Here is a 19,311-nt window from a genome sequence, read left to right on the forward strand (position 1 = left end):
GTAGAAATATTCATATCGCTTATTTCATACTTTACTGTCCATATGGTTGGAGGGTATAATGCAGTCATGCCGTATGGAGATTTTAAAAATTGTCTTAAATTGGAGATTTATTCGATTATCTCATCATAATCTGCAACCCATTATACGTGTCACTGCTGTTTTGGCTACAGACTGCCACGACTTCACATTTTCCAAGGGTTGTAAATCCTCTTCGACTGATGATTGATCGATGATTACCTTCACCATTAACGAGAAGTTTGCTATTAAACTTTTACAAAGTCTATGTAACTTTGTAATAATAGTAATAGATAAACGCCGCCACAGAGATCTCGGGCGTGTACTCTCGTTCCTCGTCTGAAGTCCTTCCGAAACAATTACTGTCACAAAAGTAATACTCGACCAAATGAAAAGACAATATCAACTATGAAGATTCAGTCGCACCATGCGTCTTTTAATTTCATCGAGTATTAACTTATTTGACAGTTATTGTTTCGGACGAATGTCGGCCCGAGAACGAGAGTAACTTTTCAATTTAAATGGAACCGCCAATGCAAAAAGAATTGACAACCTCTGCTACTAATAAAGTCAATATCCCAACAATAATAATGATTTTATAATAAAAAGTTAAATTACCGCATTTAAAAAAGCTAGCAATTAATGTGTGACCTACATTCATCGTTTTTGCTTCAAAAAACATGATTTTGTTTACTTGGTTTCACTCGAATCCGTGAGAAGGATAAAGATCATTTGAATACAAATGTCCATTTGAGTACATTATATAACTTTGGAAGTTAAAACTAGATAACTGAAGGTCATATGTTTATTAGAATACTATTCTACAACTTTATAATATTCAGTTACTTTTCAGTCATTCTCGGATAACTTTTCGAGATATTATTGTGAAGTGTGAATAACTGTATATATTGAGTGTATAAATAATTAACTGTGTTGCATGTGGTGGCAACCTTTAATTGAGTCAACACTTTAGCATTACTCCGTTCGAATTGTATAATCAAAATTGTATGTATTAAGTGTATGACTAGTAGGTTGTCCTAAACAAATTAAAAAAATATCATTTAATATCGAGTTCTTAGGTTTTCGCGATTGTTACACATAGGAAATGAAACTATTTTTCCGGATTTAAATCGCGTATATTTGTTTTTTCAAACAAACCGACGTTTCGGGCCCTTTACAGGTCCCATGGTCACGGTTGACTGAGGTGGTACAGTCTTCAACCAGTTATGTCTAATAATAATTCAACCTGTTGAAATTAGAGTTGTCCTTGCAAAAGAAGTCCGTTATCTACCCAGGATGCTGCGAAGGCCATTGAAATTAAAAAACATCCTAATTTCAACAGGGAAGATGGTTTCTCCGTACCACCTGTTTGGGATCCAGTATTTCCTCTAATGAAAAATCCCAAACAGACATAAGACTGCAGTACTAATTAATATGTTTTAGTTTATTCTAATTTCTATTAATAATTAATAATAAATTGAACTTAATAAAAATTCATTCAATAAAATAATTTGCAAAACTTAATATAGCATAAATTGGAATGTTTTTTTTGTAAAATTTAAAATAAGGTATTTAATTAATAACTATTGTAACTATAGTGGAAAAAATAGGGTGGTTTGCATCAATATTAGACATAACTGGTTGAAGACTGTACCACCTCAGTCAACCGTGACCATGGGACCTGTAAAGGGCCCGAAACATCGGTTTGTTTGAAAAAACAAATATACGCGATTTAAATCCGGAAAAATAGTTTCATTTCCTATATTATTTAGTACTTCAACACTTAAATAACAAAATTAACCACGGTAATTCAGCTGAGAACCCTAACTCGAGAAAGGGCCTTCGTGGGATATTACGACAAATTATTTCCGACAAAACTGTTTTGACGGCAAAAGGACATACGAATACTAATTCTGTTTTTCCTGTGATTTATGGAACCCTAAAAATAGTAAAGATGAAAGTCACCGATTCAATAAATTACAACACAAAAGAGTATTTATGCGAACGCAAGTACTGATTATTCCGAACGGTGATAATCGGCGCCTATGTTCGGCAGATGAGTACGAAATCGCCTACTTTGTACACAATCGTTTATCGTAGAGGAAAACTCTGATACAGTTCAGGAGCTTCGGATATCGAGACATGATTGAAAAATACAAAGAAAACTGCTATAACTATTGTAACGCACATGATTTAGGCATTGTGATTTCATATTCATATAAGAATTTTTTTAAGTCTATATTGCCCCATAGAAGAGTTAATTTAAAAAAAATATTCTCTTTCTTTACTTCTATATAATAAAATCTCTCTAAATAAAATAAAAGAAGACAATCTGCGTACATATTGTCTCCTTCATTTAATGCCGTTACAATATTGGTTATTAAGTTACTGTTAAAAGTATGTGCTATTTGTTGTTTTATAGAAAAATTTAGAATGTATTTGGACGGGCCGAATGTAAACTAATTTTCCCACTTAATTGCCTACAGCTGGCTGTTCATATAAACCGTTACATAAATTTAAATGCTTATATACGTAAACTAAAAATTTCTCATGGCCTTAAATAAATGCCAATAAAATAAAAATAGACTGTTAAATTACTCAAAATATTATACTAAGCAATGTATTCCACCGAGATTTTGAGGTGGATTTTTAGATTTCAAGATCACATATTTAATTAGAAAAATAGACGATACATATTTCTGTTGTTAATGCAATCAAAGGCGATAATTTATTTGTGTTTAGTTGGGGGCACAATGTCTTTAATCCGATAATTTCCGAAAATTAACTTGATTCCCGGGCCTATAAGTGTTGCTAATACTGAATGAATGAAAGACGGAAAACCTAATAGGCTAAAAGAGCATGTATACTTATTGTTATGTTAAAATCTACATTGTGTATAGGATTTCATCATGACGCACTTTGTTTCCCAAACAAACCCCATTGAGGAAAACGGGAGACCAACAGCTACTAAAATGTTAAGCCTTCAGAACATCTAATTGTACAAACTTTATTCAAAAATATCGTTGGTCACCAACACAAATAGGTTCAGAGCAAGATTTTTTGTAACTAAAAATACACTAATAAATACTTTAATAAATGTGAAATAATAAAATTTACTATACAATTTCACATTTCGACTTAAAAAATAACACTGAAAAGTACGTTCGAAAAAATAACTTGTTAATTTTTTTACGGACAGTGGGCTATTCCTATATCACACACACAATCAACATAACGTTTGTATAATGCAATCTCTAAAGTCTTCTGTAAAAAAACTCCTACAAATTATAAATTTATCATCGTTTTCATCATATATTTATAGAAAAAAATTACATAAATTCTGTGTGGTTGGTAACGCTAATGACAAAACTTTTTTTATGATATGACTTGACGAGACTTCAAATAGTACATTCCATAATCCTGAATATTTTCTAAAAAACTGATAGTATCAAAAATTATTTGATTATGCACATTAGACCCAGGGCTGCCCTGCCCTGAGTCTAAACAAATAAAGTTTTTTTCAGAAATACTTTCAAAAATAAATCATATATTATTTAATGCTTATTAAATAAATCATAAAGATTTGCTGATCTTGGATATTAAGCTAGGATATGGAAACTAACGTATATCTGTTCAAAATATTAACTACCTATACCTTTTCTTTTAATTTTTTTATACATTCACCACGGTAAAAAAGTTGAGTGACCTAATATTTATTTTAATTTTGTCCTTAATTACTGTCATTTTTTTCTGTGTTTGAGGCATCTGAAATTTTAACCAGCTTGCCACATAAGTATATCAATGTAACCTGAGATGGCAAAATTCATGTAATTAGCAAACAGACACATACATTATATAATAGAAGAAAATAGTCTTCAACAATCCCTATTAGTTGAAAATAGGTAACATATTCTCTGTGTAAGGCGTTCAAGCCTTTCTAATTCAGGTATACCTGATGTGGTACACACAAAAAAAAAACTAACGGAAGTGTCCCCACGATACGTTCATCAAAATTATATTAAGGATAATAAATTCTAGGAAGTAATGTAATGTTAATGCAAAATTAGATTACAACAATTTGTGGCGACACCGTTTTTGAAACTATATGCTGATATATGCCGCTTAATACCATTTCCACTAGTTTGTTTGTATTCCGTCGTGATACAGGTGTGATAAACGGTTTCCTTACTTAAGATTGTCGAATTTACCAAAGCACGCGGTAGGTGGTACTTATAAATACGTACGAACACCGCTCCTGTCGAGATTGCCCGTCGAAACTTCACCGAGCGAGGCGACCTAGCGCACGCGCACACGTCTTGTGTTAAAAAAATCACGTTTAAAATCAGTAATCAAAATTACAAATTCCCAACAGTGAAAGAAACTACCGCAAGAAGACTTGCCATGAACAACGCCGAATTATACGAGAAAAACAATACCCTGCAGAAAAGAGATGCTTTACAATGCCTTCAAGAATATGAAAAGAAAATTAAATGGAAAAACTTTGACACCATCATCGACATAGGTTGCGGCGATGGCGGCGTGACGACAGAAGTCCTAAAAAAATTTATTCCCTCTAACTACAAAAAAGTAATCGGTGTGGATATTAGCGAGAAAATGGTACAGTTTGCAAATGAACATCACGGTGACAAGAGAACCGTCTTCAGAGTGATGGATGTAGAGAACACACTGCCAAAAGACTTCAGAGAGACCTTCGATCATGCATTTTCATTTTACACACTGCATTGGATACGTGATCAAGAGTAAGTTTACTATATTGTTTGCTCACTGACCTACCTCACTTTTAATGTTAAACACAACTATTACAGTAATTAAAAGTAAGAAATTTGTACAGTATGGTTCCATAAGACGTTATGGGTTATTTCATGAAATATAAAGATATATAAAATAATGGCCGGTAAAAAAGAAGTACGTACCATAATAGAGTGCAACATTCATGTAACTTATAAGTAGTATGTAATTAGCTAAATAACAACTGCCCCACATTACACTATTTAATCATTTGTCATAATCTACTACATAGCTAAATATTGATGGGTAATTTTTCAGGTTAGTTTTTTTTTATTTCGGTGAGAATGTTTACTATTTCAGTATTCGAGTTTATTATCGTGTAATATTAAATAATATTGCAGGTTACTACACGCGAATATTAAATAATACTAGACAAGAACATTCACAGCAACTACATGTACCAAACAAAACACTAAATCAATAGTGATAGTGTTTTGTTTTAGTGTTGAATTTTGTCAAAGAGTATCAATACCGTAGACAGACGTGACAATCGGTACCTATTGGGAATGAGCTAAGAAGAAGATAATATTGAGTGTTTACCAATGATATTTATCCATAATTGAGGAACATTTCATTTTATTTTACTTTGACCCAAGGGCCTTCCGCTTACTATTTATAATTACTATATTACTAAAAAAAAAACGAAAGTAATTTGTATAGTCAGAACACTCTGTTGCTTACTAGTCTATGATTTATCTTTTATCTCGTTTATTCACGCGTCCTTAAATGCTTGCAAAACGAGATAGATAACGTGAACTTTTGTATATTATTTCGCGATTATCAGATATTATAATGCACAAATTAATCAAAAATCGCAACATTACTTACTCAATATGAATCATTTTAAATTTTAAATTCATGTTCACACAATTAGTCAAATAGCGAAATGTGAGCAACACTCCAATGTAAATTAAATTTCAAAGAAAACCGCATCTACGTTCCCTATCTTGAATATTTGACAACCAACTAAATGATGTGCAGCGTCTTCACCGCACATCAGTAAAACACATTGTCTGTATGGAACGCTGCCTCTAGTACGTTAGTACATGCTAGTACATAGATATCGTTGTTCATTATGATATTGTAGAATATTTAAATAATAAAAATTGCCAGGGTAGGTACAGAAAACTAATCTGTAAATTACCCTGATACGTCTCCACCAACACAATAAGGTAAAGTGACGCAAATTGCTGAAATATATAATAAGTATATTGCTATGTCCACACACGTACGCTTTCATATTCATCTTGCGTCTTCCTCTGGCGCATACGTGACGTGCCATAGCGTATGCAGTAGCGCATGCGCTAAAATGGTTGGACTACTGCGCTTATGCTTATCTAGCGCACGCCGCCCATCCGGCACCAATGGATGCTGTTTATCAGACAAATTCGCGGAAGATAAAGTTAATTTATAGAAGATTATCGACTTGTCAAGTTATGTGGGACATATCTATGTTATTTGGAGTAGTCTTACATAAATAAAACAAAATTCGCGGAATACACAATTATGATGTAAAAACGGTTATTGATAAGCTAAGAAACACAGCGTATGTAAGGAACGCCGCATCTATTACGCTATATAATACATAGATATCGTTGGTTAAGGTCATACTCTTTAAAGGAACACCAAAAAGTGTAACAAATAAAAGTTGGTCTGGAATAGGAGCTATATGCCAATCTGAAGATTACGTACGACTGAATAAAGCGCACATATGTGGACATTAGAACGAACAATGGCCATTAATTATAACATATAATGCTTTTATTACTGTAAACACTACTATCTCTAGGTACTCCTAGAGATAGTAGTGCATGTCATAACAATGACTCTAAAACTGAACTCCGACACACGCTACTCCGACAGCACGTTACATCGACATGACTGTTCTCAGACATTACGCTTCTTCTTCTTCTTAGTGTGCCGCTTCTCTACGAAAGTTGGCGACCATCATGGCTATTCTAATTTTTGAAGCTGCCCCACGAAAGAGGGTACATGTGCTAACGTGGGCAAACTCTCAGGTTCTTCAACCACCAGGTTTTCCTTCTGCCTCGACTACGCTTTCCTTGTATTTTTCCCTGCATTATTAGTTGAAGAATCCGGTATCTATTTCCCCTCATTGCCTCTCCGTGCAAGCGCCAAGTTGCCCATAAGAATAAATAAAATTGATAAAATTTTTTATTACTTCTGATCGACTTAGTTTCGTGAAAGAATAATTTCATTGTATGGGACAAAAACATCAGGACAGCAGAACTAGGTCAAATTTCATAAAATATTTTTCACACGAAATTGATAGATAGATAGATAGATAGAATACATTTATTGACTTTCCACAAGCACACACAATAATATGAAACAGCAAATAGCGAAAGAAAGAAAGAAGACAAAAAAACGCAAAACAAAACATATAAAATAACAAAAAGGTATGAAATCAAATAAATATACACAATAAACAATATATATCTACAATTAATTAAAAAGCAAGTTGTGAGGTGCTGTACTAACAGAATTGACTCTTTTTTTAAATGCCAGTAGACTCAATTTCTTATAAGTATGACTACATTGTATCGAAAGAAAAAAAATTGATACATCAGGAGTTGGTTAAATTTAATTTCTTGGTCCCAATTTTTTTCTTCCGCTGACAACTCCGCTTGATCAAAAAATTTACTATGTTAAAATAGTTTTCACAAAAAACGTCTTAATGGTTTCTAAGAAAGTTTCCTTGTATCCTCTATAGTTTCAGATTTCCCCATACTGTCCCATTAAAAAAAACACAGTATTTTTAATGAAAAAAAATTCGATTGTATAATTTTCTTTCTTCTTTGTTATATAAATCATTTCCTACATGAGTTTGTGATGATGATCATTCTTATCGGAGAACAAATATTTTTTAAGAAGCATCTCGTCTGTGTTGCGTGTGTTGAAATTCAGTTTTTGAGTCCATTTCGAGATTGTGTTGGTAATTAATTACATTCTTTTATATTTTCTAGGCGTGCGCTATCCAACATCTACGAGCTGCTGACAGACGGCGGGGACTGTCTGCTCATCTTCTTAGGGCATATGCCAGTGTTTGACATCTTCCGGCAACTATCTCGATGCAGCAAGTGGCATCCTTGGCTAAAAAATGTCGACCGCTTTATTTCGCCATACCACCATTCACAGGTAATATAAATAATAGGTTATTGTTGCAAGTAAAGAATAGTAGTCCAATTCATCCTATTCCGTCTTTCTTCCTAATTTCCTCAACTTCCGTAACCTTTTATAGTATTCAATCTTAAAGATCATTTTTATTAGATATCTTTATCGAACAAGCTTATCACTACCTATATAGACAACTGTAGTGGTTTTCAACTTTCAGGTTATATCACTTCAATTAATATATAAATAACGACTGTACATGAAAGTATTTTTGTGGATTAAATGTAGATTGCTGATTAACATTTTTAATACGCTAAAATCTAAAAATAATAAAATAATATTTAATGATTGACAAGACGAAACAATTATACGTGAGACGCACTATAAGTTTCCGGAATGAATAAGAAAAAAATTTGGAATCTATGACGAATACTCACATTTATTCGCCAGTCGCCAAAATGACAACTGTACGACTTTAAAAAAAAAAGAACATGAACCTCCCGAAAGGGTTCCCGCCTTGTCGTGGCGATGGGGCTCTAGTAGCCGTGGTCGATTTCATCTCACGGTGAAGCTAAGAGGAACAAGGCGCGGGCTCGTCTTGGTGTTGGTCTGGGCCGAGCGGGACCGCGGGGATGCACGCCAGGAGGAGAGTCGCGGGGGTGAGCACAGGACCTATTGGTCCAGGCCATGGCGGAGTGGGAGGCGGCGGTTGTGGCGGAGCCATACTTTGTCCGCCTGCAGGGAAACTCTCCTAATCGCTCCCTGGCCCAATTCTAGGCATTCTTAGAGACCCAGCGCAGGTACTGGTGATGGGGGACCTCACCGCCAAGAGCGCTGCGTGGGGTTCCCCGGTCACCAATGCCAGGGGGCCAGAATTGGAGAATTAGGCGGCAGCCTTAGGGATAGTCGTCCTCAACCGGGGCCATTGACCAATCGTAGACGTCACGTTTGTGACCCCCTCACTAGCGGCGCGAGTATCCGGCTGGCAGGTCCTGGAGGACGAGGAGACCCTCTTCGATCATAAATACATCCCGATGAAGGTCTCCCATACGCCGCCAACGACGACCTCCAAGACGGGCCCCGGGGGAAATATTTATCCAAAATTTAGCATTTAAAATGAGGTTTAAAAATAACTATATAGTGCATTAAGTGTATTTAATGTTTCCTATATCTATGATTGAATGTTTCACCATTATGACATTCAATCATTTTTTGTGAAATTACTTCTGCTAGTTTTTTTATAATTATTAAAACAAAGAGAGAAAGAAAAAATTCCTTCGATCCGGCTGGGTTCGAACCAGCGTCTTCTAGCAAATCGCGCTAGACACTATGCACGGAACGAACCAGTAGACCTTACGAATTTTTCTATGTGCTTATTGCAGATTTTTTTGCCATATATTAAATATGCGGTTTTATATATAATAGAAAGAAAGATAATTTTTCAATATATCTAAATCCTAGTTCTATATGTTCCAGGACCCCGAGAAGGACGTGCGGAGAACAATGGCTAAAATAGGATACCGTGATATCGATGTGCAATGCAAACGTATGCTGTGCACTTACAAAACACCGGAGGAATGTAAAAGTGAGCGTCCTTTTCGTTAATTTTATCTGCATTTAGAATAGAATAGAATGGAATGGAATGGAATGGAATGGAATTAATTTATTGTGTGAATGTGGTGAACATTAAGGTCTTATGAACATAATTACAGTCCTTACAATGTACCCGCTACGGGCGCACATTGTTTAAAATACAAGTTAATTCATGTTTAAAGTACAAATTAATTATGAAATTAAAATAAACTTGTACATAAACAATATTAATTCATTATTACGTTAATTTAATTTCATTAATATTTATTCACATTGCTTATAATCAAAAAAATCATTTAAATTGTTAAAACATTTTTTAACTAGCCACATCTTTAAAGTTTTGCCAAAACTCGTACTATCTAACATTTTTATGTCATTTGGCAAGTAATTATACACACGAATATTATACACACGAAGTAAACACTTCAGCAAATATCTGAGGTAGTTACTATCGTAGATTATAGTTTTGTACTGTCAATTTTTGAGTGAAATAAATAAACAAACAAACATAAATTCAAAATATATATACCTGACGATGTTAAAATGTTATTATGTCTAAATAAAATTCTGGCTGACGTCATAAAGTCTTTATTATATATAATGCGAATACATGTCTTTTGAAGGACAAATGTAGAGTTCACACAGTTACCCCAAAGGATGACTCCATAATTGAGTATTGGATACACAGTTCCGTAATACGTTGTCAGTTGAGTGTCACGGGAGGCATTTCTTGCCAGCATCAATAGGACGTATAATAGACTTGATAGTTTATTGTTTATGGTTTCAATTTGATGTTTCCAATCTAAATGCGAATCTACATATAGTCCCAAAATTTTGAATATTTGTACTGTTTCAACATTTACTGTTTTGTAACAAATATTAATACTTCCCGCTTTAGCTTGATGAGCGTGGAATTGCATAGCTTTAGTTTTTATTAAGTCAACTGATAGATCAATGTTGTGTAGCCAGACTGTAATGTGTTTTAGTGTCAAATTGATCTCTTCTTCATACTGCTTACAGATAAGCCTTTATTTACTATTAAGATTGACACATTATCAGCAAATAGTACAGCTGTATGTCGTGTAAATAATGGTAATTCATTTATATAAAGCACAAACAACAAAGGGCCCAAGATACTGCCCTGCGACACTCCTCTTTCTATAATTCTATTAGTGGATTGTACTTTTGTTACAGTTTTGTTACAAGCGTCAATATAACTAATTTCAGTAACCTGCGATTACGATCACTCAAATATGACTCAAACTATTGTAATGCCATTCCACATTCCCCACGTGCAGGAGCACTTGTAGAACTATTTTATGATTTACCAATCCAATTCCTTGGACATATCTAAGAATAAAGCAGTAGCATGTGAACGAGTGTTAAATGCATCCCATACATGTCTTACCAATCTAAAGACACCTTGTACTGTAGTTCGTCCATTTCGCTTTCCAAATTGCCTTTCACCTAAAATTATATTCTTCTAGGAATATGGAGACTCTATCATACATGACTTTCTCGAATAATATTGAATATATTGTCAAAACTGCAATAGGTCTGTAATTTGTCATTTCACTTTTTGAACCCTTTTTGTGTAACGGTTTTACAATAGTTTTTTTCAATTTCTGCGGAAATATACCTGATAAATAAGATAACTGATAAAGAAGATACAGTAGTATTTGTACAGAATTTTATAACACTATCAAATCTAATTTATTAATTTTTTTATAATTTACAAACTTCTGTTTTTGTATTCGGTTCACTTGTGGTTCTGTCAAAGGTGGAAACGGCTGAAAAAATTTGTTTTTATCGGTCATATTTATGAAGAATTCCTTAAACTTTTCAGCTTTTTGTGACGGATATTTTATAGTAATATGGAGTGTAAACCTACAGTGATGTCATATGCGGATTTTGTAATTTTGTTATTTGTAGTGAGTTTTATTATTTTCCACGTAGCCCGAGTAACATTCTTACTATTTTTTATGTAATCATTATTACTAATTATTTGTGATGTTTTTATTGCCTTTTTTAAAATCTTTTTTAAGTTGTTATAGTGATTTACTTTGGTAGGACTTCGACGCTGACATAAGTTTAGATAAATTATCTCTTGCGTTTACAAGATTTTTATACCTCTTGTTTTCCACGTAGGATTAACTTTACTGCTAATTTTAATCTTTTTTAATTGGATTTACAATAATTCCATGTCGTAAAAATATCTACAAAATAATTAAATGCTTCATCGACGTTCCATTTTATAGAGTTCAGAAAATGTCAAAGTAGATAAGTAATGATTGAAATTGTTTAAATTAGAATAATTTAATATATACCAGTGGGAAAAAAGACCCAATTTCTTACTTATTGGCACTTCTATTAATTGAGATGTGTGGTCTGTAAGGCCGTTGTTAATAACATTAACTTTATATTCTTTGCAGTTAGATATTACATTGTCTATGGATGTTTTAGAGGAGCCAGTTATTCCTCAAAGGGTAAATTATAAGAATTTTTAATATTGGTATAAATTCTCAAGATGCAGACGTATCTTTCAAAGTATCTATATTAAAATCTCCAGCCACAATATAATTCATAGCCCTGTCTTATTTTTGTAGTAAATTTAATTAAAAGTTTTGAAGTGATTGTAAAAAGGGTTCTATGATACTTTGGTACACAACTATAAAGATAAGATTAATTCTAGGTACTTTTATTCCACAACATTGAAAGCATTTTGCTAGAGCTATATTGTCAAGCCAATCTAATTTATTATAATTATTCTATATTAATTGAATTTTTATTGAATTGATATCCAATTATTTTTTGTGAAATTACTCCACTAGTTTGTTATAATTATTAATACAAAGATCAAACACTCAGAAAAAATTCCTTCAATCCGGTCGGAATCGAACCGACGTCTTCTTGCATACCGTGCCAGACGCTATATGTACTCGTATATGTCTCTCGCCAGGACTGGTAGCTGTAAAGGTACTAACTGGGTGATAAATCTTTCATAGATTTCTCATAGATGGCGCTACGACTAAAAAGTCGTTGAAAAACCAAATACAAAGACACGACGCAAGCACATAGAAAAATTCGTGAGGTCCGTTGGTTCGTTCCGTGACTTAGTTGGTATAGCGTCTGGCACGGTATGCAAGAAGACGTCGGTTCGAATCCGACCGGATCGAAGGAATTTTTTCTGAGTGTTTGATCTTTGTATTAATAATTATCACAAACTATATTCTATATTGTTTTATAGAAATATACAAGTACCACCCCTATGTTTGTCCTTTCTACAATAAGAATTAGCTAAGCTATAATTATCTGAGTGCACGAATTCATTATCAGATGTTTTAAGAAAAGTTTCACTGAAACGTAGTACATTACAAACCACAGCCATTTCCTGTACATATAACTCGATATTCCTCAATAGTTATTACGCAACGATCGAATGTTCTGATGAACTACATATATGAAAATTAGAATGTCCGAAAGCATTAGTGACGAAAGGTGCGATCCAAATCTGACTCCGATTGGATGCCCTTTGAAGCAAATGTATTTTATAAATATATGTCTTTTATAAATTAGTATCATATTTTATTAGCAAATTATAATTTGTCACTTTAAAAAGACATTCAAAACGTAAGATTTCTCTAAGTACATTTTGTGAAGTATGTTGCGGAATATTTCTCGGTCGCCCCGAATACTCATAGTTTAAATCAATGTATTGCACATGCTGTAATAGAGACTTACCAAACCTAAATACAGTCATTCATCATTATTCAGTTACATTAACCGGTTCCGGGGCATTCTTTATAGCCTGCACCTTATCTGGATTCATTCTTAGGCCCTCTTTATTAATTACATACCCTAGGCAAGTCACTGATTGCCTAAAAAATTCGCATTTTTCCTTTTGATGCCTTAAACCCGCATCGCATAGCCTACGCAGTACCTCACGCAGCCTTGTAAATGTATTTGTTTATTCAGCTCTGTGATACAGATATCATCCAACCATAGGAGTGAGTACTCCTTTAATGCCTGATAATAGAGATTCCATTCATTTTTGAAATATAGCCGGAGCATTAGCCAGCCCATAAACTAAACGGGTGTATTTAAACAAACCCCTTTGGGTGTCAATCGTTGTGAGTTCTTGTGACGAGTCATCTAAAACAAATTGATTGTATGCGTTTTTAAGGTCAATTTTACTGAAACGTTCCCCACCCCCTAACTTAGCGAATACGTCTTCAATTCGAACAAGAGGATAGTTTTCTATGATAAGGTCCTTATTTTATGTTACCGAGTAGTCGACTGCTAATCTGACCTTACCGTTTTCTTTTGTTACGGGGACAATCGGAGTGGCGTATTTTGAATAATTAATTGGGACTAATATTCCAAGTTGTACTAATCGTTCAAACTCCTGTTCAACTTTATCCTGTAACGCAAACGGCACTGGCCTAGGGTTAAAAAATTTGAGAGTAACGTTTTCTTTCAAATGTAGGCTGACCTTAAACTTATTGAACGTCCCCAATTCATCATTGCCATAAGTCTGGATATTGTTCCAATATTTCCGATACATTATCGTCTGCATCTACTGTGATATTGTTAATTTTTGCCGTAAGTGTTAAATTTAATGCGAACATAAAGTCTCCCCCAACAAGGGTGACCCCCCGTTTTTAATTACCTACCAAGAATGTAATGTTTTTAGTCTCCTTATTGTACGTTGTTTCACAAACAAGGTATCCCAATGGTGAGATTTTATATCCGTTATACAAACACATCTTAACATTGCAATCATGCAGCACGTAATTAGAAAAATAATTTTTGTATAGACATTTGGAAATAACTAATGTACCTGAGCCGGAATCTAATTCCATGTTAATTTGTTGTGTGCCATTAATTATTTTCAACATAATTGGTTTAACAGATGCATGCAGACCTTAAAGGAAACATTTGACATTCCTCGCAGTCGGTGTCCTCACCACTGTGAGGGTTTTTCATTTCCTCCATTCCGTTTGATGTTCATGTTGTTCACTTTATAATTACCACAGCACATTTTTTTTAAATGCCTTTGATACCACAATTTTCACCTTTGTAATTTTTATAACGGCCAACGAATTCGTTGAGATTTTTTAATCCGCACACTGAACACGCATTTTGCCGTCGGCCCCGTTGATCATCACCCGCGCCTTGTTCTGCCAACTCCAAAGCCCGAGCAAAGGTCAATGTCGATGGTTTTTGCTCGAACAATTTGTCGCGTTCGGGAACTGAGTCTAGGCCGAGAACGAATCGATACCTCAGATTCGATTCCAGAGCGGTGCCGAAGTCGCAATAACTTACCAACCCCCTTAGTCGCGCCGCCCAGTCTCCCAGACGTTCACCTGAGTTCTTTGTCGCCCCGTAGAAATTCGCTATGCCCGCAAATAAACATTGTTTCGGCTTGAAGTGAGTGTCGAGTGATAAAATCAGTTCGCTATACTTTAGATCGTCATATTCTTGGGGTAGGTCAAATTGCGAACCAACGGGTACGTTTCATCCGAGAAGTGCGCAGTTAATATCGCATTCTCGTTTTCTTTCACATTATTTACAAGTATGAATTGTTTTAACCTGTCTTTAAAAATAGCCCATTCACTGTTTTTGTGATCGAAAACAGGCAAATTCCCCAAAAACGACATTACGATGCACTTTTTTTTGTTCACACACGAAGTTAGTTTCTAATCTCGTCACCAGTGATATAGATATCGGAGCTAAGTAAAAGACCGGTTAGAGTGACGAACATTTATTACTGACGATGCATCGGTGCCCCACCAATAGACGTCATACATATCACTCATCCATTTTCGGCTTAAAATTTAATTGTATAATTGGCCTGTAGTTAACATTGTAAAAAATAAAAAATAGTTAGCAATATTTACAAAAAATCTTTATACTTGTTTATAGGTATTAACATACTAAGTAATAGTTCTATCTTGTTTTCAGAAGCTGTTGCCGCAGTAAACCCATTCAAGGTCCCCAAAGAGCTGGAGGATGAGTTTTTAGAAGATTATATGGATATAGTTGTAGATATGAGATTTGTTGACGAGGTGAATAATAATATTAACCATTCAGTGCACGTAAGTGCTGGATACACTCTCATTGTAGCTTTTGCTAGAAAATAACAACGATAATCTCAGTATTACCATCTTACATATTGAAATCAAAAAATGTTCTACTAGAAATATTTATTTGGAAGCCTCCTCCTTTTGGCTCAAAGATGTTACTGAAAACAAAATTGTTTACTTCTAAAACAAAAAAATGGCAGCGTAACGTATACAAGTGCCTACAGATTTGCTCGACATTGTCGACCGTTAATATCGATCGACATTGTCAGGCTGAAAAATTTACTTGATTTATTTATACTACGTTACTTTCCATAAAAAAGCTCCAATATTTAGTTTTTACTAAACCTATCGCTTTCTTAACCCGTCGAGTATTATGGCTTACTTTTTCACTGATTGTATCGCCATTGGACAACAACTAGCTAGTACCGGAAGTACCGAAAGAACCGGGAAATTCCCGGTTCTTCAATACATACCCGGTTCCGGATTCCCTACTTACAACATCGTGGCATCGTCCAACATCGTAGGACAAAACTACTCTGTGAGTAGCTTGCTTACAATGCCGTAAAACTGTTTCCGGAAATCCGGAATCCAAAAAAAGTAATGAATTTAAAAAAAAATTGATGGTCTTCATAACTCTATATTGCTCCTTGGAGCTATATCTATACATGTATCTATAGATTTGGAGCACCTTTTTTTTACTTATGCTCAAAACACATCATATCTATCGACATTATAGAGCAAATCTGTATGCACCCAATCGACATTGTCGATCGTCATCAATGTCGAGCAAATCTGAGGCACCTGATCGACAATGTGATTGTGATGTCGAATTAACGATCGACAATGTCGAGCAAATCTGTAGGCACCTTACAATGTTGCATTATCAATTTAAAGTTCGCCATTATGTAATAATTAAAAAACACAGTTTTTTATAGTAAGTGATGTAGGAATACGATTTTTATACTAGTTTGAATTTATAATAGATAATTTATGCTAGGTTAGTTCGTATCATTTAATATTCTCGACATCGACTTTAAATTAGTTTTTAAAAATCACGTAGTAATTATTTTCCTATAGAGAATTTTCACAGCTTTAACGTGTGTAGCTCTGTTCTCCTGCTTAAGAAATTTAAGCCGCTACTACCAGGTACCTGCCTCCGTAAAAACTATCCTAAGTTTTAAGCGTAAAATATATCGGAAATGTACACCGCTGCCACTTCAATGAGTTTAAGTTACCTGGGTTAAGTTTTAAAGTTAATGTTAGGAATGTGACCGTATTGGTGGTCCGCAAATTAACTACATACCATCTACTCGGCGAGAATATGAAGGATAAACAACGTTTGTCCTCCGGCTAGCCCACAGGTACACAAGTACAAAAAATCAGTAGAGAGCGTGCTCGCTGGGAGTTTGCATTGCTTTCAAATCGCCAAGTGAGCACAGCGTTGTCGCTGCAAGCTCGCGGAGTGCACGCTGCGCGCTCGCGGCGAGTACGCCACGCTGTCGCGTCGCTCTCAAATCGCTCGCAAATCGCCAGTGTGATAAGGCTCTAAGTGTAAAAGATGTACTGGTACACACACGCTACGACACGACTGCGTTCCCGAACCATTGCCCTTTATACAGTACATTTAGTACTGTGCAGACATAGACAAACAAATATTAGACATCACATTTGTTGCTCTGATCCTAAAGTGACTAAAGCATTTGTGTCATGGAAATCGGAAAGAACGACGATACCACAAACACCCAGACCCGAGACAATATAGAAAATTTAGTGCTTCTACATTGAATCGGCCGGAGATCGAACCCGAGACCTCTCTCATCTCAGAAGATGGTGACACCATGAAAACCGGTGTACAAGCCACTCGAACACGGTGGTCGTCAATGGACATAGGATTTGGCCCTCGTTATATTGTAGAATTATACCATAATTTTTTTCTAATGACAACACTAACATTTTGTGTTTTATGACTGTGTAAAATATAAATATTTCATTGTAGAGATCCGTTTCAGTTTTCACAATGCTAGTTGAATCAGTATTTTCCTGATTCTACCGCTTCGCTACGATATGTGGCGTGTGTGTTTTCCACAGAAATGTATGATTTAATTTATTATTTTGGATGGTGTGTGTTTTTATTTTTGGGCGTGTGTTCTATGGGTTGTATATGGCGTGTGTATATGTTGCATATCAATAATTTCATACATACGTCTATTACGATCAGTGCATTGTATTAATTATTTATGCTAAGTCTTATAATGCAAAACAATTATATGCTTGTATTTATTTACCTAGATGTTTATATATTGAAGTAAATAGTTACGTAATAAATAAACGTGCATTTTTCACATTTCCTTATGTTTATTAAATTAATATTATTTAATAAGTATAATGAATTGCCTAACCTTTATATTTTATAACAATTTTAATTATTTTAATTAAATTTATAGCGTATTTCAAACAAAAGGAAAAGGATTAATTAAAATTAATGTAAATATAACTAAAAATAAATTGAAGTAATTTATAGATGCTATACCTGCTACCGAGTGCAAACACATACAAAAAAAAGAGAGATTTACTACCTATGTATCTCACGCTAAAGTACATACATCATTCTTAATATCAGATTCAAGAAATTATGCAATACAGAATGGAAATCAAAAGTAGACTTTAAAGCTTCCTTGCTCGAAGGCTTATTTTACATAAAAATGCTGCTTAGAGACGCATTTAACTTGCTTTATTCTTTTCCTTGGTCACTGTCTACTTTTTAAACTTCAATTAGGAAATCGTCAATAAGTTCGTTTTATTATTGGGTTTACTTTCTTGGCTCGATTTAGCGTGCTACATAGTTACAACAAGATATATCATATCACATATATGAGGGAACAAACCTTCCTACATGCGTAGACACACTACGTAAACAGGGTGTTAAATCATTACTCATCCTTCGGACTGGACCCCAGTGTCTATTTGTAATAGGGGTTTAAATATGAAATTGCCGATTTAGCGTACTGGCCACTTTCAATTAAAATTAAACCTGTATGGTGTCACATTTCAGAGTGAAACTTTTTTCACACAAAACTAAAATATTCTTTAAATAAAAAACTAATTTTAATTAATTGTTCGACTTTCAGTTGTTTTAACATTCACCTTTTAACGTGTAGATGGATACAGCTAAAATCATAGTAATTTTCGAATACGAGTTCCGACATGGGGTTAACGCAGCAGAAACTGCTCGTAATGTCAATGCTTTGTTTGGCGAGGATACGGCTAACGAAGACACCGTGTGTTGTTCGATAATTTTCGAAATTTTGGCTTGAAGAATGAACTACAAGAAAGACCCGTCACTAAGGTAAATAACGATGAATTGGAGGTGTTGATGGAAGCCGATCCGTAGCAAACTACCAAGGAATTGGCGACATGGTTTAATGTTAGCATATAGCATTTAAACAATGGCGGCGAAAGACGCAGCAAAACAGCTTCACCATTATTACTCCATGATAACGCAAGACCTCACACTGCTCGAGAAACAGTTTTAACACTACAAGACCTGCAGTTAGAAATCATCCGTCATCCAAAATACTCGCCGGAGCTCGCCACAACCGACTAGGATTTTCTCCGCGATTTGGACTGTTTCGCACGGAAAAAAATTTCTTCCCAGGAAGCAGTACAAAAAGCC

The 19,311-nt window shown here is 34.7% G+C and overlaps 1 protein-coding gene across 2 annotated transcripts; it reads left to right on the forward strand.

Moving 5' to 3' along the window:
* Positions 1-4,011: 4,011 nt before the first annotated feature.
* On the forward strand, positions 4,012-18,829 carry LOC113226865 (juvenile hormone acid O-methyltransferase). 2 transcript variants are annotated; one of them, XM_026459652.1, is made up of 5 exons: positions 4,012-4,775; positions 7,812-7,983; positions 9,436-9,544; positions 15,517-15,620; positions 18,767-18,829. In XM_026459652.1, the coding sequence occupies exons 1-5, from the start codon at positions 4,417-4,419 to the stop codon at positions 18,773-18,775; spliced, it is 753 nt and encodes a 250-aa protein (XP_026315437.1). In that variant the 5' UTR covers positions 4,012-4,416; the 3' UTR covers positions 18,776-18,829. The 2 variants fall into 2 exon arrangements, with proteins under 2 accessions (XP_026315437.1, XP_026315436.1); XM_026459651.1 differs by lacking the exon at positions 18,767-18,829 and having other exon boundaries at positions 15,517-16,056.
* Positions 18,830-19,311: the final 482 nt, after the last annotated feature.

This window comes from Hyposmocoma kahamanoa, unplaced genomic scaffold, assembly GCF_003589595.1.
Source record: "Hyposmocoma kahamanoa isolate Upper Pololo Valley unplaced genomic scaffold, ASM358959v1 202, whole genome shotgun sequence".
Lineage (NCBI taxonomy): Eukaryota > Metazoa > Arthropoda > Insecta > Lepidoptera > Cosmopterigidae > Hyposmocoma > Hyposmocoma kahamanoa.

Coding starts and splice junctions, on each gene's coding strand:
- LOC113226865 (XM_026459651.1), top strand. CDS start 4,417: ATGAACAACGCCGAATTATACGAGAAAAACAATACCCTGCAGAAAAGA. Junction 4,776..7,811: donor CATTGGATACGTGATCAAGA/GTAAGTTTACTA, acceptor TATATTTTCTAG/GCGTGCGCTATCCAACATCT. Junction 9,545..15,516: donor AACACCGGAGGAATGTAAAA/GTGAGCGTCCTT, acceptor TCTTGTTTTCAG/AAGCTGTTGCCGCAGTAAAC.